Here is a 23716-nt window from a genome sequence, read left to right as displayed (position 1 = left end):
AAGTCCCAGCAGAACAGTAAGAAATTAAACATATTACAGGCATGAAAGCTGATGAGCTACACACACAGTAATGAGCTCCTCTGTGTACTTGATAATTATTCCATTATTTTTCTGAATTTTGTCTGAAGTTGCACCTAGACTTTACACTCTGGCGAGGAGCATCACAATGAATATTTGATAGGGCCAATAGCAAGCAGTCACAGCAGAGATGAGAGTCTCATGCGAGTGTGATTTAGAGCAATAGTTTTGGGTCAGGCTAATAAACCTTTAGATCAGGGATGCCGTATCCTTTCTTCAGCGTGATCTGAAAGACCTCCAGGGAGCTAATAAATGCTGCTAGCCTTGTCAGGCTCTGCTTCCCGCTGCCTCCAACTCCCACCAGCAGAGCGTTTCCCCGCGGAGACTCCAGGATCCGATTGATACGGCAGCTGAAGCAGGTGAGAAGACATGTGAAGCAGAGAAACAATCACACTGAGTAATGCCTAACTAACTCCATGAAAAATCAACCACTCTGAGTAGTTAGTGGTTGACCAGTACAGGTTCTTATTCATTATACTGAATAATACGTGACAGTACAATTCAATAAACACTTATTTTACTCTACTCACTAAACAGATCTGAAAGCATATTTGCTTGTTATAATTGATAATGCTGTCAGTAGAGTTTGGAAAGGGTAAAACAAAAATCGACCAATGATTTGCTCTGTCACTACTAGGGATGTGCAAAACATGTACATATTTTCATAATCAATGAGTTGGTGGGTTGCTAGTCAGTTAATTAGTTTTAAGGGAGTTACACTTATTTATAATAAATAAAAAAAATAAATTATTACAGCTCCATTTTGCTTTCTAAAGCCTGAAATCATGAGATTAATCATGGTTAAATTATTCCTTTTAAAAACTAAGGATGACAATATAATAAGAAAAAATGAATGTGCATTTAAAAATGTTAGACTACAGTAAGTGTGACATTGTGTCTATAAAACGCTAGTGGTAAATATTTAAAAAACAGCACAAGACATGGTTTCAGTGCAGTGAGATCCATCTAATGCGTTTGGCTGTGGAAAAAGGACAAATTTACAAATACAACATTTCCGAGAGGGCTTTAGCGTAAACCCGTCTCGTCGACAAGTCAACTAACTCTTTCTGGTGTAAGCTGCACAATCTATAGCAGTCTAAAGAGGTGCTGAGAAATCTAAAGTCGTGTCAAGCTGTGCATCCATCAGCAGTGGCACTTTCTGGCACTCTTACATATGAGACATGGCATCCTCAAAGAGAACAAGGTTCAGAGCCGGATTGACTTCATTGTAACTTTCAAGCGCTTCCAGCAAGATTTTGTTCAGGCTCCCCCAGGATTGCACTGGCATGTATTTGGGTTCGCCAATGCCCGTGGCAAAGTGGCAGTACATATTCATTGCCTTGGTCTCCTCCAGGGTCTCCTTCATATCCTGATGGGAATAAAAACAGCCTTAAAATTCCATGAAATATTAAAAGGTGAATAACTAACGTTCAGCGCTGCTGCCCTGGGAAGGAGCTCAAGTAAAACCAAATAACTGCCACCCTGAGAATTAAATCAATTCATTTTCCTCTTTAAAACCAATATAAAATGTATGTTTGTCCTTTATTGTTCTGGAGGACTGAGTGTGCGCTGTGGAGAAATGCGCATGTCAGATGATTAGATGGAATTGCTATTTCTCTCCTTTACTTGCTCATGAACCTTGGGGGGCGTGGAGAGAAAAAACAGTAAAAATAATTTCCCAATTTGCTGGACTGACAGGGTTTTGCTTTGATTAGCATTGGTTCTTGCTCTCTCCACTGCAACAAACTTCCAGTGAAACTCTCTCACCTCATAGAACTTTTTCACTGTGTCTGACTGTAGCTTGTCAAAGAGGGCAAAATCTTTGTCCTCTATCATCTTGTCGCGGTAAACTCGGTTGGACTCATGAAGGTAAATCTTAAGCAGGTCCTGAGGACTCCTCACACACTCGCTGGTGCAGAAGAGGATACCCTGTAATGAACAACAGAAAGTTTAGCGTTTCTTCTCAAGCATTTCAAATCTCAAAATACTGTACAAGATTTTCTTTTGTATCCCAGTGGCAAAATAAAAATCTTTTGCAATAAAATAACACTTTATTTAACTATTAAATATATGAATGACTATTTATATAAATGATTTCACATAATACTGAAATAGGAAATTATTTTGTTGTTTTTGTTTATATGTTGTTATTATTATTATTATTATTATTATTATTATTTTGTTTATATGTATATTTACTATTTTTAATCACTCTTTGTTTAAATTATGAAAGTCTAGGATAAGGGTACAACAATAAAATCTATACATAAAAGGAATTTAAAAAGTAGTCAAAAATAAATTATGAAAGAAAGTAAAAAAAGTTTAAGACAAAGTTGTCAATGTGACAATCATATAACAAAAATAATAAAGTTGATAAAGTCAAAATGCCAATTTTGAAATGCCAGACAGGAAAACACCTAGTTACCAAAAAAAAAAAAAAAAATCAAAATGAAACATTAAATAATATCAAACTACAAACACTCCATAGAGTCTGCTGCTTCATTATTCTGCGGTCCAGCACTGCAGTCAAGATGCTATTTCACAGTGGCCAGCTTTGAAAACAAATAAATCAAACGGAATGGCCATCGCTGCTCAGCATATAGGTTCAGTCTTTCCCGGAGAGCATGTGATGAAGTCCGTAATGATGACGTACAGCGGGCACATGAGACATTGACATTTTAAACTGCATATCGCCAACTAATTAAACCAGTCCAAGAAATAGCCGAGCAATCACTGCTGTCTCATCACAACAGAAACACTGAATGTACAGTGGAGATGAATAAGAAAAAGCTGAAGATTGCAACGTAGATGAAGCCTTATGGAGAAATCAGAGGTAAAGTGTGCTTTGAGGCTTTGCTGTAAGGCAGTCTCTGTCCTCAGACAGCTGAACTGAATTAGTAAGGCAGAAGGGTCATTCTACAGAAACGTCCGCTTTTCATGACAAAATGTCTTAAAATGTATTTCTTTTTCTAACATTTAAACTTAGACCACATTATTATATTACACTTTGACTTTATGAATACACATAAATGACAGCTTAATGATTTTTTTTTTTTTTTGTGCATTTATTTAAAGATCGCATGTACCAATTTTTTTGTCACTGGTGTTACCTTACTTCTCTGGCATTTTTAAACGTTTTTATTAAATATTATTTCTCAATTTTTTCAGCACATGCAATCAGAGTTACAGAAAAATAATGATAATGCAAAAAAATAAGATTATTATGTGTTTTTTTTATTTTATTTTAATCAGTTTAGTTAAAAGTGTGATTGAATGATGTTAATTCAATTGTGCAACCATGTATTTGCTATAACAATGAAAATATTTAAATAACAGTTATAAACAAGTTATTACCATGTCACATATGACACATTTTATTTAATGTGACAGACAAACAACAGTAACACCAGTGACAAAATGAATCACCAGTGACGTACACATAAGACCAAAGATCCTTATTCTTCAACTATAATTAAGTAGATGGGACTAAATTTTTACATTTGGTATACAATCAAAAACTTATCATTGACACTTAGTGAAAGCAGTCAGTAAAATATCATAAACAACATTTTAAAAATGTCTGTAAAATACGCTGTCTGTAAAGTCGCTGCTTCTCAGCTGCACTCAATTTAGCCATATACCCTCAATTTAGCCATATCTGACCAAAGGAGGATTAACAATGAGAAAGAAAAGCTAGAATCATGTAATCTTAGTGCTTTTTTATGCAAAAGAACTAAATGAATAGCTTTGAATAAAGTTTATCTATAAACGGGTAACACCAGTGACAGTAACACCAGTGACAATTTTCATAAAAAGGTAACACCAGTGACAGTAACACCAGTGACAATTTTCATGAAAAATGCATTTTACAAAATGGCTGCTGCAAGGTATCAATCCACATATTGTCAATCATGGTATATTCACTAAATTAAGTAGTTTAATCCATTTGTATTCTAGTTTTTTTTAAAATTCCCTGACAATAAAGTAGGTCATACTAGTGACTTCAACTAAAAGCTTCATATGAAATTATGATTTTCTAATTAAAATTTCTGATAACTGAAAAGAGATAGTGGACTTTGCATTGGCCTTTCTTCATTGATCTTCAGGAAATAGGAAGAAGGAAGTCAAGTGATGTCATCTGCGTCATTTTTTATTTCAAAATAAGAGATTTTTGTTAAAGGTAACACCAGTGACACAACTCCAGGGGACCACTACATTCATTATATATTTTATAATATTTATTCAGCATTTTTTTTGTCATTTACATCATATATTTGATAGTTATGTATAATTAATGTATTTTAAATGGTAGAAATACCTGTTTCTGAGCTCAAAATAAAGCACTTTCCCTCTGTACATGACTGTGGGGACGAGCACTTCTGTGGCGCTTGGAATTTTTATAATTAATTAAAAAACAAATATTGCCACATTGATGGCTCAAGAAGGTTTAATTGTTCAAATAACATATTGTTTCATATTAAAGTATAAAAAAAAAAATTGTAATCCTAAAGTGTTTTTCAAGTGTAATATTTCTATAAAGTCTAGGGACAGAAAAGTGGACGTTTCTGTAGAATGACCCAGAACTAAGCACTTCAAATGTTCCATCAGCAGCGTCTCATCTGCTCCTTCTCCTGCTCTCATTTCACTTTATTACTCTGACTGCACCCAAAACAATGAGTAGAAGTTCATAGGCTATTCTCTTTTTTTCGGCTATCAACATCACTTTTTCTGCTTTCAATATCATCGAGGAAATGGGGCTCAGTAAAGCCGTAATAAAACAATGAAATCCAAAGAGTATTTGTCTAATCCAGCACAATAACAAGAAATGGGACAGAAGAGCTGCAATTAAAAGGTGGACGTGCTGAACTGTTTATGCGTGAGCATCTGCTAATGATGTTGACTTTCACTAGGTTGAGAATGGACTCAAAATCTGACCACATGCATGTCTGCTGGTTAAAAAAAAAAAAAAAAAAAACTTTTAATAAATTAAATGGATTTGTATGCATCTGTCAGGATGTGCACATGAAAAGACTCCATGGGTGAATTAATTATTAATTTCGCCTGCAAAGAGAAACAAATCAGAAGCTGATAGGTGGGCTTTTGACAGAGATTTAGCCCTGAGTCACACCAACAAGTGCAGTTACATTTGAACCGCCATTTTTATTTCAATAAATCCACCACCAGTTCTGGAATCAATAATCTACAGCTCATCTCAAACAATTAGCTTTTCCTTCCAATCATTAGTCATTTGAGACAGAAATGACTCGCACTGTTTTCAGAGTAGTAGTAGTAGTAGTAGTAGTAGTAGTATAATTTTATTTAATGCCATGTCAGCATCTGAGGCTATTTTCATGCCAAAAACTCAATTACAAAAATACGAATATCACGTAAATACAATAAAAACCAAGCAAACAAATAAACTCAGCAAGTAATATTATATAAGATTTTAAATTAAAATATGATAAAAATCCAGACAAAATCTTACTAAATAAGTCCTTAAATGAACTAACTTCATAAAAGAACTTTCAATTGCATTAAAACCGGGACAGTCCAATAGAATATGCTTAATAGAAAGGGGAGTCTTGCAAAACACTTGTATGTATGACCTATACGACATCTGGTGAAGACCACTTGATCAAATCTGGTTTTAAGGGAGATTAAAAGTCTGTTTGAGCACTGTTTTCAGAGTTCATGACTTATGAGGCAATCATATAAAAGTAATATTACACATAGGAAAGATTATAAACTTTCACCAGTTAAAAGAGCGATTGATTGGCATTCAGAGAGCGACTGAGAGGGGTTGCTGGGATAAATGGTTTATTACTGGAAGGCTATTGTTTCAGTCTTTGCTATTGTTAAGCTGACTAAGGGCTTGTACCTGGAATATGTTGGAGAGATCGCGGAGATTGAAGATGTAGTGGAACTTGATGGCGGTGGGAAGGAAGGTGGTGGTGATGCGATGATGGAAGTCGAGTGCCAGCTGGACCAGCTGTGAGCTGCTCTTTTGCAAAACCGCTGTGAATCCCTCACTGCGCAGGTGCTGGTTTAAGATGCTGCAGTAGATGGTGTTCAGTGCGTCCACTCCGGGGAAGGAGAGCGCAAACACCGAGAAATGCCTCTGAGATATATGTTTCAACAGTTTTACATTAAGCCTTTGCTTAAGCTTTGAGAGGTGACACTAGCTATATGAAACATTTTCCAAATACAATATGTAGTGACAGTAAACAGTGTCAGGTGAGAAAGAGTGTTTAATGTCTAGTATTGAATTGACACTGATAGTGAGCACCTGTAGGCGGGGGTTGATGGTGAAGCTGCCGGCGGTGGGATTCATGCAGGACACGTACTGCACATTGTGGATCTCCTTCAGCTGCAGCTTGCTCCTGTCGTACCTGAGAGGAAACAGCATTCCGTCAATCACACAAACACATGCTTTGTATGCACACCACATCCTGCGCTAAAGCCACTGTGCCTCAAAGAAATACACCGCCTTCAGCTGTTCTCCTGCTCACCTCCGGTCTAATAAACACAGCAGAGACAAACCAACAGTAGATATGCTTTTATTCAAAGACAAAACATTGACATCCTGTGCAACAGAGACAGAACCTCTTCAGACCTTGCACACTGGACGATCTTTACAACATAAAACACTTATGTAACAAAATCAATAATCCATAAATTGTCCACCTGAGCAAAGGCAGCAATGCGATGATCAGAATCAGAAAGAGCTTTATTGCCAGGTTTGTTTGCATGTACAAGGAATTTGTCTTGGTGACAGAAGCTTCCACAGCACAAACCGAATGACATTGACAAGACACAGATAATAAAAGAATAAAAATAGAATAAGTAAATAGGAAATAACAATATACAAAAAATATTTTAAAAAATACACAATATACAAAAATAGACAATAGACAGTATACAGTATGTGTACAGGTATGTTATGTACAAATGCAAGGAAATGTAAATAAGAAGTATGGTGTGTTAAATAAATAAATGTATAAATAGTGTTGTGTATTGCACATGTTTATTGCTAAGTGGGGCCATTAACTTTTTCATGAGATGGATTGCCTGAGGGAAGAAACTGTTTCTATGCCTGGCCGTTCTGGTGTTCAGTGCTCTGTAGCGCAAGATGGCAAAAGTTCAAAGAGGAATTGGCCTGGGTGTGAGTACAGTATCTGCTGGGCCTTTTTGACAATGGAGTCTATGTGGAACTCTCACTTCAGGTCCTAAGAGATGGTGGTGCCCAGGAACCTGAATGATTCCACTGTTGCCAGAATGCTGTCCATGATTTGAGTGGGAATAATGCTGGGGTGTTTTTCTTGAAGTCCACAATCATCCCCACCGTTTTGAGCATGTTAAGCTCCAGGTTGTTATAACTGCACCAGACAGCCAGCTCTTTAATCTCCTGTCTGTAGGCAGACTCGTCACCATCCTGAATGAGGCCTGAATGAGTGTGGTGTTTTCTGCAAACTTCAGGAGCTTGACAGAGAGGTCTTTTGCAGTGCAGTCGTTGGTGTAGATGGAGAAGATCAGTGGGGAGAGAACGCACCCCTGGGGGCGCCAGTGCTGATCGTGCGGGTGCTGTTGCCTGTCTGTCAGTAAGCTGGTGAACCACTGACATATTGAGGTGGACACAGAGAGATGTGTTAATTTGGACAGGAGGAGGTTTGGGATTATGGTGTTTAAGGCCGAGCTGAAGTCCACAAACAGGATCCTCACATAAGTCCCTGGTTTGTCCAGATGTTGCAGGATATAATGCAGTCCCATGTTGACTGAATCATCCACAGACTTGTTTGCTCGATAAGCAAACTGCAGGGGGTCCAGCAAGGGTCCAGTAATGTCGTTCAGGTAGGCCAGCACCAGTATTTCAAATTACTTCATGACCACGGATGTTAAGGCAACAGGTCTGTAGTTATTCAGTCCTGTGATTTTGGGTTTCTTTGGGATGGGGATTGGGGATGGCTCGATACCACAATTTTGGCTTTGGTACGGTACCACAATCAAATACCGAAATATCGATATTATATTGATACCATACAGGGCCTGAATTTTGGCACAGGTATTGCTCATAATTTTACTCATTCTTGCAGGTTTCGGGTTTATAAAACATGAAATTACCACAAATGTTTTATTAGTAAATTAACAAACACAGATTATCACGTTAAATCAGTAATTTGAAAACTTTCTTGTGAGAAGTTTCCCCCCTCTCTATCTCTCCATACGAGCAAATAGCTTCTGGCCTCAAAAGACATCGCGCCTGCATTATAAAAGTGAGCTGCTCGCTGCAATACAACACTCTTGTGCGCGTTTCTGGATAGCTGACTGAAATCACTTGCCCATGTCTTTTAAACCTTGCCAATTTGAACATCCAAGCGATTTTATATCATTCGAGTTTCTTTGCGCTTATACCAACAACACACACACATCCCGCCTGTATAGAGCTTGCGCATTCCAAATTGAGTTGTTTTACCTAAATGATCAAATACACAAAAAATTATGTCAAAATGTCCGTCTTAGTGAGTATTCACATAAACACAGTCGGTCATGTCTTGTGAATGAATTTAAACAGTGTAATAGTATGCGTCATCGTATGTGTAATACTATTGTAATGAATAGAAGTAAACTATTTGAATGTAGCTATGTTTAACGTATACTTCAGTCACTGTTAGTGGGTGCTCCCTAATTAAATTAATGTGTGCAGGTGATGCATGTTAGGGTGATTATTTAAGGAATGTTTGAGTTTTGCTCAAGGACGTGCTGGGGGAGTTTTTGTGTGCGGGAGCTTTTACTTATGGGGGAAAAAATAGGACAAATAGTGTCTCCGGCGGTGAAGTGTCAGTTAGTGGGGGGTAAATGTGTTTAGATAGTCAGGGGTGAAATGTCTGGTTAGGAGAGCTCCTGATTGACGTAAATAGAAGTGACAAGCATCTCTGAGACCCCAGGAACAAAGCAGAAAGACTATGCTGAACCTGATGGACTGATTCTTTTCACTGAGTGACTTAATTGACAAAGGGAATTATAGTGTATCTTCCCCGCTGACGTGAGCCCATCTACGCGTGATTCTTCAAGCTGATAAAGGGGGGTAACATCTTTTATGAAGTTGTGTTTTAACCTTCAATAAAGAATTGCGTGTTAACTGTCATCCTGGTGTACTGTTCTCTGCCTCCTCATTTCGTGTGCTTGTTACAGTATGTCGGATCTGTGAAGCCTAAAATACATGCTGCTGTCTGTCACTAAACAATGTTTGTAACTTTAATTGTAAGGATTTACAGTACCTGTTTAATGTATTAACAGTGACTATCCAGAGTTATTTTACATTTGATTACTTTATTCAATTTTATGTAGCATTTCTGTACCTGAATACAACTGTTAGACCTACCTAAAGTGCAAATATTATGAGATATAAACATCATTGGTTCAAATGCACACTGTAGCTTTCATGTTATCTAAACGATATGATCTTATGTAGGTGCGTTGATCAGTGTTAAAAGAAAATGTCTAAATTAGATAGTTTGAATGATGCACTGACTTGTCCATCTTTTAATGTCTTGTACAAGTCAGAATTGGCAAGTAACAGATGCTTGGCAAAGTTGATGGTTCTTCATCAGTTTTATAAGCAAAGTAATTCAACTGCTTTATCCATTTTGTTCCTCTATGTTGTCTTGTTTGCCGGTTTTTCCTTAGTTTGGGTAGCACACTGCCACCTAGTGGTGAACTTCGGAACAGCAGCATATACCGAAATGAGCAAAATCATGACATCACACCGTTTGAAACAAAATATATACCGGTATTTTCCCAGTACCGGTATACTGCGCCATTAGGGATGATGGTGGAGAGTTTGAAGCAGGAAGGAAGTTCGCACAGCTCCAGTGATCTGTTGAGGATCTGTGTGAAGATAGGGGCCAGCTGGTCAGCACAGGATTTCAGACTGGCTGGTGAAACGCTGTCTGGGACAGGTGCTTTCCTTGTCTCCCGACACACATCTTCTTCACAGACCTAAAGTGCAGGGAGGGGGGGAGGGGGGGTTGCTGGAGGTGTTGATGGGTGAATGGAGAGAAGGTCAGAATGGGTGTGGGGCATGAGACCAGGTTTTTTAAACCTGCAATAAAACTCATTCAAATCAATGGCCAATTGTTGATTCAACGCAGAGCTGGGGGTGTAGTTAGTAATGTTTTTCAGGACTTTCCACACTGATGCTGGTTTCTCAGCTTTTCAGAATAGTTCCTTTTAGTCACTCTGATCTCCTTTGTCAGTGTGTATTTGGCCTGTTTAAACAAGACACTGTCACCGTTCCTGTAGGCATCTTCTTTGGCCTGAGTTTTGCAATGAACCATAAACAAAATCAAGACAAAATAATGAGCATTTCTACTGTGTCAAATGGCCATGAGGGTCAGCTTGAGCATCTCAGGGAATCAGAACAGAAACTACACTTTAAACATGACCTATTATGCCCTTTTACAAAGTCTTGATTTTGTTTATGTCTCTACTAGAACAGGTTTTCATGCTTGAATGTTCATTATTTTGCCCAAATTTGACAATGTTGCAGCTCCTCCCTACCCAGTCTGTCAGTAACGCTCTGTTTAGTTCCTGTCTCTATGAAGCCCCTCCTTCTGAAAAGCACAATGTGCTCTGATTGGTTGGTTGGACCAGTGTGTTGTGATTGATCATGTGTTTCGAGCGTGTTTGGGAAATGTCTCGCCCCTTACCATAACCACAAGTTTCAACACACTACTAACTAACTCAACCAGGCCCCGTCCCTTTATCTAGTGCATGAATTATTTAAATGAGGAATACTGTAACGTTTTCATTCCCAGAAGAAAACTCAAGACTACAATGGAGGCATTTCAGGGAGTTCTGAAACAGTCTTTGCAGAGCTTTTTCATGCTCAATCAGCAACATTACACAGCAAAGAAAGACAAACATGGGAAAAAGCATCATACTAAGACTGCTGAATCAGTCATGTGATGGTCAGTACCAGTGTTTGTAGTCCATGTGCTGACGGATCAGTGTGTGAGGCTGGACCGTGCCGTACTCGTCCACCTCTGGCATGTTCATGTCATCGATGAAGTAGATGAGCCGCTTGCTGCCGGGCGGCCCGTAGTTCCTGCCTGCCTTCTTCTCTAAGGGCTTCTCTAAAACAGCTGCAGGGAAGATGCTTTGTGAGCACAGATTTACCAAACACAATTACATGAAGCTTATAGACAAAGTCTCATCAACATTAAACACTGCAGAGAAGTACAGAAACTTAACAAGAAAACTGCAGTGCATAAAAAACATAATGGCACTCTTCATGAAAAGGGTTTCACTTTCGTGCCCCAGTACTTTTAGATATGTTTAATAAACTATTATCTAACATAAATGAACACAGTTTAAAATCCATCTAATGTCTATCAAGCCTTTAAAATCGTGCTTTTGCCATCTTTTTACATAATCTGTTGAAATGGCATTTGGTTCAGTGTGCAAAGGTTCTTTGAATTAATTGTTAGGCTAATTTTGCTGAATATATTCATTTCACTAATAGTAAAAACACAGCAGTTCTCAATTGTGATACCCAGAAAGTATCATATTTTGGATCAGCATGATCAGAAGAAATCATTTACACCAACTATACTCAAGTTATTGCAAGAAACAAATCTAAAATAAATATTTAGGCTAATTTTGCTGATTTGCAAATTAGTTATCCATTCAGATTTATACATTATATTATATATTTATGTAAGTTTTGTTTATTTGGTGCTTGCTAGAAAATAACAAAAATCAGATGCACACAAACATACCCTGTAACATGGCTGACGTGGTGTAGTAGTTGAAGGGGACATTTTTGATGGCGTATTTGTCTGGGTCCAAGGAGCCGAGCTTGTTTCCCACCAGAACAGATTTTCCGGTGCCAGCGTTGCCCACCAGCATGACGGGCCGCCGCCTCTCCAGCAGTCTGTCCATGAAGTAGCGCACGCGGATGGTTTCTGTAGTGTGGACTAGGCAGGCCTGAGGAAGACACATGGCCAATGACCTTAATTTCTCAACGACATGCAGCCAGAGACGACAAAACTCTGAGAGTGCCTACGTGTGCGCCGTTTTAAGGCATTGTGAGTGCACTTCATTTAGAACAAACCTCTCTCTGTAGATTTTTCAGACCGTTGTTTTCAGCAATTTATTTGGTATATAGTACAATCATCTGTAAATATTTTTATCTTCCCTGTTTGTTTGTTTTTTCCATTGGTTTTCTTAAAGTGATAACATGCGCTTGTATGATGAAAAGAAACCTAAAATGCTTTATAACCTGTGTATATTCACCTATGACGCATCAGTTTGTTTGATTCTGTAAATGTGGTTCCCTTTTGAATGAGAACTCGCATTGCATCCTCTAGAGGGCACTATGAGGAATGCCTTCGGCATGACTGGTGTCTGAAGCATGAGTCTAAACACAACATTGAACTTGACATTGGCCAGCGACAACCTATGACATCACTACTGGTGTAACTGAGTATAAAAGGGCACCTGTGAAATACGTTATCCTCTTTCTTGTCTTCAGGAGACTGTTTGTTTGAATACCTGTCTAAACATTGTGAGCATTTCCCCTATAAAGACACTTCGCTCTCATCTGTCCCTTTCGCTCTCATCTGTCCCTGGGGAATCAGGACAGCCATTTCTAAAATTAATGCAGCCCAAACCATTCTAGCTGTAACACGGCTCAGACCTTCAGACTGCTCTGACTCGGGTTGCTATCTATTCTAACTGATGTAGCCTATAGCTTTCGTAAACCAGACGATCAAAACTATGAAAAGTCCCATAGACTGTCATTGATGGGGTCGAAAGCAATGTAGTAAATCATGCTAAAACAGGCTAAATGTGCTAAATCATGCTAGAAACAAGCCAGAAACGTGTTAAATCATATTATCAGCATGTTAATCATGCTAGCAGTGTGCTAAAGCATGCAAGAAACATGCCTGCAATGTGCTTATTCATGCTAAAACATGTTAGCAATGCGTTAGAACATTTTATTGAGTTGTCTGAGTAAAATCTTCAAACTTTAGTTATTTGAAAGTATTTGAAAGTATAAAGTTATTTCAAACTTTCAGACAAGGCTTTGTCAAGCCAATATCAATGATGTACTAAAATAAAACTAAAACTGAAATAAAAATGGATAACTTTATAGACATATTTTAAAAAGACTCTCCCGAGCACATTTTGTATGTGTGTAGTTTTACACTTTGATCTACTTTCTGCATGAATTCACTCATAGTATTGCTAAGCAGAAAAGTAAATAAATGTTAAACTTCAACAACAAAATTACTAAGACTGTAACTAAAATTCTAACTGTAAATTAAATCTAATTCAAAACATAAAAACTACTAAAATAGTATGTCAATGACAGTGAAGTCATGCTGGCTTGGCTTTGTTTTGCTGCAGATCATCAGTCTGATGCTGAAGTGTCATCAGACGTCTGTCTGAGTTTAATGATACTATAAAAACAAACAGAGCAAAAGCATCGATACTAACCTGCAGAGGTATGTCAGGATCCATCTTAAAATTCGGAACCATTTTTGACCATGGCTCGAATTTTTTGCTCTCGGGATCAATGTAGTAATCGAATACGGTGCCTTGAGCCGGAAACTTCACGCTTTTGAACTCTGTCACCCACCACTTACTGAATTCCACCCTGTAATCCACGAGCTGCAGTGAAAGCGCACAGAAATTACAGGCTGCCGTGTTAAAACACTCATCATTCGTTGTGAACTCATGTGGAATTAAAGCAAATGGAGATCCACCTGGTCCTGGAACATGGTCCCTCCGAAGGCCCAGACAGCGGCGAAGACGAAGTACAGCTCGTAGAGATCCTTATGGCTGTCTGGAGGAGTGTGTTCTGGGACGAGGAGACACTCCAGGAGGTAACACAGCATTTGCACCAAACTCTGCTCAGGAACAGGGATGATCTTCTTAAATCTGGGAGCAGGACAGAAAGCAGCTCTGTGATCAGCAATTTTAACACATCTCAAAAACACAAGTTTGGCTCTATCTGCACTTCTGTCTCCAACACCAGAGGGAAAAAAGAATAAATTAAAAAGACTGAGGACTTCAGTGACTGAACTGTTTGACAAACTTGTGCACCAGAATAAGGACTTTGCCTTCCAGAAGCGCAGGAGAAAAGCGTTTCATCTGTTTTAGATCTCTGCTCGACTGTTTCAGCACAGTAAACTGACATGGGCTGTTTTCACACGCTGCATCGTGACTCGCATGATTTCAAGTATGTGCTACTGACTGGGAAAAGTATGGCATGTTTGATCTGTGCTGTTTTCACCATCTCTGTGGTTACTCTGTGGGCTATTGTGAAAATGATGGGTAAAGTTATTAGTTACTAAAACTAACACCATTAATAAACATTTTCTCTACTGAAATGAAAAATAAAAACCTTAAACTTATTTTATTTTAGCTAGTTGCCAAGGCAACATTTCTAATTTTCATTTAGTTTAACTTGATGCACTAAAATAATAATAAAAACACTATACAGACATGTTTAAAAAACAACAACAACAACAACAACAAAAAAAACAACAACAACAACAAAAATGAATACAAATGACAAAAACTCACAACATAATTACTAAGACTTTCAAATGAAAATTAAAATAGAAAAAATATTAATAAAAACTGCAATAGGACACTAAAATAACACTGGTAATAGGTACATAAAGCACATAAAAAGTTTAGCTCATGAATATTAATCAGTTCATGCTGCTGTTGCTATCTTCGCAGAATTCTCAGTTATGGAGCCTAATTAATATTATCGAGTTGAGTTCAGCTCTAGGGAGGCTGAAAGGGAAAGACAGAATTCAAAACTAGTATGCCGTTTTTAACTTGACAGATGCGATCACTATGAACTGAAGTGAAGAAGACAGGAAAGTGACGTACCTTAACCTGAGAGTATCGAGGCATGATGGGAGGTACTTGTCAAACAGAATGGTCAGATTGGCCTTCTCCGACTGGACTTCTCTCTGGTCAATCCAGCTTGACACAGGTGGATTCCAGCCCAAGTCAGCAGGGTTGATGTACAGAATGCCTGTATGGAGAAATTAAATATGATCATGGAGTTGTATTTATTGGCTCACTGTGAAGCAGTGCTGGAGAAGCTACTTTGAATTATAAGTGGTTTGATAAACTCTACATTTATGCATTTCCACTATAACTACACTGAAATCTCAATTAGTGACCACACTAAACAGCATTTAACAGCTGAATACTATCAAAAAATAAATAAATAAATAACAAGAAAACAACATATTTAAAAAACAAACAAAAAAAATCAATGAAATATTTAAATATAATAAAATAAATAAAACATTTTAATATATAAACTATATTTGTTTTATTATTGTAATAAATATACTTATATTACAGTGAATCACTGTATGAAATTGAATTTGATTCCTAATGTCCCATATGATGGACATTTGATTCAGCTGTGCAACACTATATTACATCAAACAACAATGAAACGTTTTGTCAAAAAAAACCCTGCTTATTGGAAAAGTGACTGTTATGATATCAACTGAGCTACTATACAGTTCTTCTCCATTGTTTTTATTACATTTTAACTACACACATGGTTTTTGTATATAACATAGAACAGGAACAAAACAAAATCCTTGTTTTTATATGAATATCCAGCAACACCTCTACATTAGTCTTCTGTTAGCATGATTTAAGAACAGTCTGAAAGGTCCTCAAACTCCATCAAAAATGTTATATTTATCTCCTAGAATATAGGTTATTTTACATTGACATACAGTGGGTACGGAAAGTTTTCAGACCCCCTTAAATTTTTCACTCTTTGTTATATTGCAGCCATTTGCTAAAATCATTTAAGTTCATTTTTTTTCCCTCATTAATGTACACACAGCACCCCATATTGACAGAAAAAAACAGAATTGTTGACATTTTTGCAGATTTATTAAAAAAGAAAAAACTGAAATATCACATGGTCCTAAGTATTCAGACCCTTTGCTGTGACACTCATATATTTAACTCAGGTGCTGTCCATTTCTTCTGAGCATCCTTGAGATGGTTCTACACCTTCATTTGAGTCCAGCTGTGTTTGATTATATTGATTGGACTTGATTAGGAAAGCCACACACCTGTCTATATAAGACCTTACAGCTCACAGTGCATGTCAGAGCAAATGAGAATCATGAGGTCAAAGGAACTGCCTGAAGAGCTCAGAGACAGAATTGTGGCAAGGCACAGATCTGGCCAAGGTTACAAAAAAATTTCTGCTGCACTTAAGGATCCTAAGAGCACAGTGGCCTCCATAATCCTTAAATGGAAGACGTTTGGGACGACCAGAACCCTTCCTAGAGCTGGCCGTCTGGCCAAACTGAGCTATCGGGGGAGAAGAGCCTTGGTGAGAGAGGTAAAGAAGAACCCAAAGATCACTGTGGCTGAGCTCCAGAGATGCAGTCGGGAGATGGGAGAAAGTTGTAGAAAGTCAACCATCACTGCAGCCCTCCACCAGTCGGGGCTTTATGGCAGAGTGGCCCGACGGAAGCCTCTCCTCAGTGCAAGACACATGAAAGCCCGCATGGAGTTTGCTAAAGATGGTGAGAAATAAGATTCTCTGGTCTGATGAGACCAAGATAGAACTTTTTGGCCTTAATTCTAAGCGGTATGTGTGGAGAAAACCAGGCACTGCTCATCACCTGTCCAATACAGTCCCAACAGTGAAGCATGGTGGTGGCAGCATCATGCTGTGGGGGTGTTTTTCAGCTGCAGGGACAGGACGACTGGTTGCAATCGAGGGAAAGATGAATGCGGCCAAGTACAGGGATATCCTGGACGAAAACCTTCTCCAGAGTGCTCAGGACCTCAGACTGGGCCGAAGGTTTACCTTCCAACAAGACAATAACCCTAAGCACACAGCTAAAATAACGAAGGAGTGGCTTCACAACAACTCCGTGACTGTTCTTGAATGGCCCAGCCAGAGCCCTGACTTAAACCCAATTGAGCATCTCTGGAGAGACCTAAAAATGGCTGTCCACCAACGTTTACCATCCAACCTGACAGAACTGGAGAGGATCTGCAAGGAGGAATGGCAGAGGATCCCCAAATCCAGGTGTGAAAAACTTGTTGCATCTTTCCCAAAAAGACTCATGGCTGTATTAGATCAAAAGGGTGCTTCTACTAAATACTGAGCAAAGGGTCTGAATACTTAGGACCATGTGATATTTCAGTTTTTCTTTTTTAATAAACCTGCAAAAATGTCAACAATTCTGTGTTTTTCTGTCAATATGGGGTGCTGTGTGTACATTAATGAGAAAAAAAAAGAACTTAAATTATTTTAGCAAATGGCTACAATATAACAAAGAGTGAAAAATGTAAGGGGGTCTGAATACTTTCCGTACCCACTGTATGTTTGGTACACAAAGCTTCTGCTTCTCTCCAGCACTGACCGGCTCTGGAGACCGTCGCTGGAGTGGCCGTGCGGAGGTGGCTGATCTCAAACACCAGCCTCATGGTCGGGTTCAAAGGAATCCGCTCATTACTGGCCAGAGTCAACACCTACAGCATCAAACACACACAGATAAAGGTCATCAAAAGGTCAGGGTCATTTTAATGCGTTCCGCCTATATGTGGCTGAGTGTGGTCTCTTTCATAAAGATATCTGAATGCTATGTGCGAAAGCCGATATTGAGCTGGAGTTCTGGCAGTCTCGGCTTTACCTTGTTATCATCCATTACTGTGTTCAGCGACTCAATCCACATCGGATCGATATCACCATCCAAGACAATCCACTTGGGCCCGGCGTGACTGATGTTGGCCAGCTCACGCATGATATTAGAAAACAGTCCTGCAGGGGAAAAGCACATGTTGAATCTCGCATTCGGCCGTGACGGAAGCACTAGGAAAAACAACAGCAGCCCTCACCGTCTTTCCACTCGCGCGTGGCTGGATTGATAATACCGAATAGCTCGTCATTGGTGACTGCTTTAGGGTTGAGATCAGCCCAGATGACCCTGTGCTTCATGTTCTGATATGTCCTGTGGAGGGATTTGAGGATCTGGGACTTGCCGGTGCCGGCGTTTCCCACCACGAACACGGAGTGACGGACAGCCAGCAGCTCCTCCAGCTGAACCACCTGAGAAGAAGAACAGAGCCAAATATGACACACACAGCATTGCTTTGCTTGATGTTTTTTAGCTATAAACCACACACACGAGAGACAATCTAGCTTGGGTGGCTGAAACAGGTTTCACTAGGTACATCCTGAGAAAGTTTCTAGAGATTTTCAGCACCAGTTTGACTTCATGCCAAACATTTCAAAACAGAAACAACAAAAAGTTCAAGAAATCTTTTCCCTGTGCTGTTCAATGGCACAGCAGCAATAACTAAACTAAACTAAACTAAACTAAACTAGTGTGTTGAGTTCAGCTCAAGTACAGTTATAGGAGAGGTCCTCCATCAAAGACGCTCTGCGCTCCAGTGGGAGCGGGCAGTCTCAGTGCAGTTCTGATTTTGTTATTGTTTTAATAATGCATATGCAGAACACGTCTCTGTTTCCTATAGTGAAGTCTAAGTGCTACAATTTAAACATTTGATTTGTTTAAAGGCAAAGTGTGTGATTTCTGCACCACTAGCATCACCAAACAGAACTGCAGAAATGTCATTTAAAACCCAAAACACTCAACAGCTCTGAAAACACTCACAGCTACTGAATCTATAGCACCAAATAGACAAACGATTCAGTATGTGCAATATGATTCACTACTGCATGACTCTAATGAGTTGGCTCTTCAATGAATCAAATACATAAATAGAAATCAGTGCTGTGTGATTCACTATTGTATGACTCTAACGAGTTTATAACGGTAAGACTTACTGTAAATCAGTGACATTTCTGACTAGTTGTTTATATGACAACATGTAGTTTTGTCAGTAATATTTAATAAAATGAATAAAGAATAGACCCTCTGCTTTTAAACAAAAACATGTTTTGTTATAGTTGTTTTCCCCCTTTTTGAGCATATGTTTAACCAAGCTCTGTTCCAAATTTGAAGTTAATATGACAAAAATTAAGGTCCCTGTGAGATTTTTGTTCAGGTGACACACACTGCATTGATTTTCTTTTTTTTTTTATACATTCTCCGGTCACAAATCGATACATTTAATTATAAATACAATATCACTTCTATCACAATAACAGTGAATATGGAATCCAAATATGGAATCTATACATATAATGCTCTTTAGATATTGTTAATCGTCGGCTATTGAAAACCCTATATGGATTGGCCACTAATCTTATGTTTAACTTTAGATCAGGAGTGGGGAACGTTGATCCTGAAGGGCCATTGTCCTGCAGAGTTTAGCTCCAGCCCTAATTAAACACACCTGAAGCTAATCAAGGTCTTCAGGATTACTAAAGTTACAGGCAGGTGAGTGTTTTTTTTTCAGGGTTGGAGCTAAACTCTGCAGGACAATGGCCCTCCAGGATCAACGTTCCCCACCCCTGCTTTAGATTATGATAACCCTGGTGAGGTGTTGACCATTATAGAAAAGCAAACCTGACAGACCTGACTGAGGTCTGCTGATGCATTTCTCACAAGAGATGGCATGTGTCACCTGAACTTACCTTGAGCACAAAGTTGTCCTCGGCCTGCAGTTTGAGATCCAACACGGACTGCTTGACAAATTTCTCAAAGTCCATGTCCCTTTTGCGCGGCACGTCAAGAGCAGGGAAGAGGTCCCCGATGAGGCCCATGAAGACAGGCATGTCATCGGTCACGATCTTTGGGACATTGAAGTCTCTCAGGGCTCTCATCAGCACCTGGTCCTCCGGTCTATGCGGATCTCCTCTCTTCAGGGAACCGGCAACTACTAGCACTGACTTAATGGCCCGCAGACCCCAGTCATAGTGATCCTGCGATGGTGAGACACAGGAAAAACAAAAACTAAAGAGAGTCCTATCAACTGCAACCTATGCAGGCCAAACTTTGATTGTTCAGCTTCCAATTCAGATATTTCACAGTTTGTACCTGAAAACAATTCATAAAGTAACAGAAGTATGATAGTGGGATTGACAGCATTTTTATTAGAAAACAATTGGATGTCTCATAACATCGCAATCAAATGAAGTCCCAATGACAGGTAAACATTCCTCAAAATGCTAGAAAAACTGCTCTCTCTAAAGGCCTTTATCTCATACAGCTCTCTAAGAAAATTGTAATGGCATTGGAGTGATCATTTAAGACTATACAGCATAAAGACTTCTGAACCTGTTTGGAGAGCAACTCCTTGCAGAGCTGATAGAGAGTGATGAATTTTCTGGCCAAAAGTCGAGCCTCGATGAAGCCCTCAGCCACCAACATGATCTCACAGATGAGCTCGAAGTCTGGCACCACCATCGCACATGGCCTACAGGACAGAGAAACCACAGAAACACAAAGAAGGAACAACATTGTGACTGTGAGCCTACAAACAAATCATACATGCAGATCAGGCTTACAAACTACTGGACACTCTGACTGCAGGCTATTGTTTTTATTACCATTAATGTTGACACTAATAGGCCTACACTTAAACAGTTACTGATGGACAGAGCTTTTCTGATGTGATGCTTGAGGCATTTTTGGTTTGTGGATCAGTCCCACTAAAAATGGATCATTTCAGACAAAATGGAAAAATAATTTTTCCACATATATGTTTGTGCAAAAAAAAAAAAAAAAATTATTATAAGTGAACCTCAAGGAACATATTAAAATTATAAAAAAAAATCTTTATAATTGAGAACTTTATAAATCAATATGGAGAAAACAAATGGGAAAAAATATGCCACTAAAAAGTGAGAGATCGCAGTTACGCTCTATAACTCCACTATGCTTTGGCCTTTAATGTTCTTTTTAAGTATGTTACACAGTAGCCTAGTATAGAAAAATATTGCAACATGGCTTATTACAGGCATACAATATATCATACAGTATGTGTGAAATATGTACTTTCAGTTCTTATCTATTTAATAACTGACTCTTTCTGGTCTCTTAATGGGACTGATACCTACTGATCCACAAAACAAAAACGCCTCAGGCATCACATCAGAAAAGCTCTGTCCATCAAAATCTGTAGGTGGCATCCAATCTCCTTATGAGCAGGATGCAGATGCTGATGTTTAAAACGGCAGAATTCCAATTTAAAAGCAAACAGCACCTAATGAAACGCAAATCCTAAGCACACCTGAAGAGAGCCTTGAGGTTTTCTGGCAGCTCGGTCCTGCCGGCATAGCCGGGGTTCATAGTGATGAAGATGCCCACCGAAGGGACCAGGTTTACATCCTCGCCCATGAAGTTAAACCTCTTCTTCTTGTCTCGAATGGCATCTTGAATACTTTTGACCTGATGGATCATACATTGACAATATAAATGAATGATATAAAAAAAAAATGTGTATTACTTGCTCTTAAAAACCAATGAGAAAGTGAGAATAAATCATAGAGTGCAAAAGAGCACAAGAGAAGTAAAAACTGCATTCATTTTCTTAACAACAACAATAAACCTTTTTAGACAGATCTATAATGAGCTCTGAGATGAACATCTGTAGAAGCCATAATGTGTTACAACCACACCCTCCCGGACTCCGTTTCCCAGAATCCTCCCTGTTCCTCACCTAAACTCAATTCCCTTGTCAGCTTTCCTGCCATCCCTGGATTCCCTGCACCTGTGTATTGTCATTAGCACTCCCTTTATGTTGGACTCACTCCTAGCACTCCCTGTCCGTTCTATTGTTTATCTTATGTCGTGTAGTAGCCTGTTTTGGTGATTAAACCCATTTTTACTTTGAAGTCTGTGTCTGTGCTCTCTCATCTACTAGCGACTGTAACATAATGAAGATGAAATCTCACTGACTGAATTGTGTTTAACAGCTAAATTGTCAGTCAAGCTACCCATAATCCACTAAACAGAGAAGTTAATGTTACGATGGAAAAACCGAAGCAAAAATGCTCAGCAGCAACCTCTTACTGAAATGAAGTGTTGCAAATCATGTAATCGAGTTTGTCTGCACTTTCAAACAACTTGTTATTTCTGTACATGTTTGAATATTTTGCAATACATTTATAAATTATTACATTACATTATTACATTACATTATTCAGGATATAGTTACATAAAGAAAAAAAACAGTGGACAGTGTTTGAGTTAGCAAGTGGGTGTTGATACTGTTTCCAATGCAATGCCATTAGCCAATCATAACAATGGGCATTTACTGACAAACATTAAGGGAGCCACGCCTTAAAAATGTGTAATTTCAAACTGAATAGTCAGAATGAGGGCTGAAAATATTCATTTGTCCGCACATATGTTTGTTTTTTGTGCAAAAAACTTTAACATTATAAGTAAACCTCAAGGAACATATTAAAAGTATTAAAAAAAATCCAAGTCATGAACCCTTTAAGAACTTATGAAGTTAAGAACTTATATTTTCTATGAAGAAAATAAAATACTTCCCAAAACAAGGCCACTGAAAGTGATCAATCACAGTTATGCTCTATAACTCATTTAAACCATATAGTACACTGTACAAGAGGCACGTCTTGTTTAAATTGCCAAATCCTTTCCTTTCAATCTCTTCACTGACCTTGATCAATAATCAAAAATAATCAAAAATCAGATGACAGCTTCATACCGAACGGTCAACCTGTCTAGCATGGTGTGTGGATCAGTTTAGTATCAGCAAAACACGCTTCAGCACTGAAGACAGTCTGATTATAGAGTTCAGGCCAGAAGCAGATAAACACTGACATATAACATTGCCTATTTTGCCACGGCCTTACATGAACTCCAAATCCCACATTACATAGTGCCTTCATGAATTTTACATATTGTTCTATAGTAGAGCAGTGAAGCCAAGCATAGCCATGCATTAAGAGCAGCTGAAACAGCAGAGGAATGGAGCATTTGGGACAATTTTTTGTTTGTTTCCCCATTGACTTCCATTGTATGGAGCAGAGCAGCTCAGAAATTCTGCTAAACACCTCATTTTGTGTCCCACAGAAGAAAGTGCATCAATACAGGTTTGGAGCGTCGTGAGAGTGAGTAAATGAAGACAGAATGATATTTTTTGTTTCCTATTCCATTAATAGCCTGGGTTAAAAACAGTCTTGTTCATAATAAATGAAATGCTGAAATCAAAGTATTCATATTTGTGGACACTCCTCTGCAAATCTGTTTCCCCTGCCATGGTGAGCTGCGGTGAGGTTAACACTAGAGCTCGCTTAATTTGTCTCAATATTGATACATCTGGAGCTCCTTCTGTTTGTTTTAGCTTAACCGAATGGAAAATTGATTCTGTCAGTCTCTGTGAGAATAAAATTTCAATAGACTACATCCCTGCGAAATATCCTCCTACTTAAAATGGATAACGCTAAACAGCAGGCACTTCCCATCAGATGCTCATCCAAGGGCCTGACAAATGCCTCGTATCATTACTCTGATGTTCTGATTCACTGTATATTGTTCTTCATGGCAGCTGCTCTCTGAAAACACTACAAAAGGAAAAGTAATTCATTTTTATCACAAGGGAGAATCACTGCAGTTCCACTGCAGGAAAAGTGTGCAGTTCCACAAATTGGCCATTAAAACCTGTCGTACTGTAT

At 38.7% G+C, this 23716-nt stretch overlaps 1 protein-coding gene across 1 annotated transcript in view; it reads right to left on the bottom strand.

Moving 5' to 3' along the window:
- Positions 1 to 23716, bottom strand: part of LOC127502450 (dynein axonemal heavy chain 9-like) — a 113810-nt gene that overhangs the window by 40762 nt on the left and 49332 nt on the right. The window contains exons 29-44 of the mRNA XM_051875382.1: positions 21301 to 21458; positions 20346 to 20484; positions 19703 to 19990; positions 17998 to 18208; positions 17793 to 17920; positions 17523 to 17631; positions 14989 to 15136; positions 13848 to 14022; positions 13579 to 13752; positions 11856 to 12063; positions 11054 to 11219; positions 6365 to 6467; positions 5957 to 6196; positions 1846 to 2007; positions 1251 to 1447; positions 266 to 428 (exon numbers count right to left, since the gene is read on the bottom strand). Of these exons, the coding sequence (XP_051731342.1) occupies positions 266 to 428; positions 1251 to 1447; positions 1846 to 2007; positions 5957 to 6196; positions 6365 to 6467; positions 11054 to 11219; positions 11856 to 12063; positions 13579 to 13752; positions 13848 to 14022; positions 14989 to 15136; positions 17523 to 17631; positions 17793 to 17920; positions 17998 to 18208; positions 19703 to 19990; positions 20346 to 20484; positions 21301 to 21458 (2769 nt within the window). The remainder of the gene's footprint in view (positions 1 to 265; positions 429 to 1250; positions 1448 to 1845; positions 2008 to 5956; positions 6197 to 6364; positions 6468 to 11053; positions 11220 to 11855; positions 12064 to 13578; positions 13753 to 13847; positions 14023 to 14988; positions 15137 to 17522; positions 17632 to 17792; positions 17921 to 17997; positions 18209 to 19702; positions 19991 to 20345; positions 20485 to 21300; positions 21459 to 23716) is intronic.

This window comes from Ctenopharyngodon idella, chromosome 20, assembly GCF_019924925.1.
Source record: "Ctenopharyngodon idella isolate HZGC_01 chromosome 20, HZGC01, whole genome shotgun sequence".
Classification (NCBI taxonomy): Eukaryota; Metazoa; Chordata; class Actinopteri; order Cypriniformes; family Xenocyprididae; genus Ctenopharyngodon; species Ctenopharyngodon idella.
Note: the sequence above shows the minus strand (reverse complement) of the source record. Positions and strands in the feature narration are given on the sequence as shown.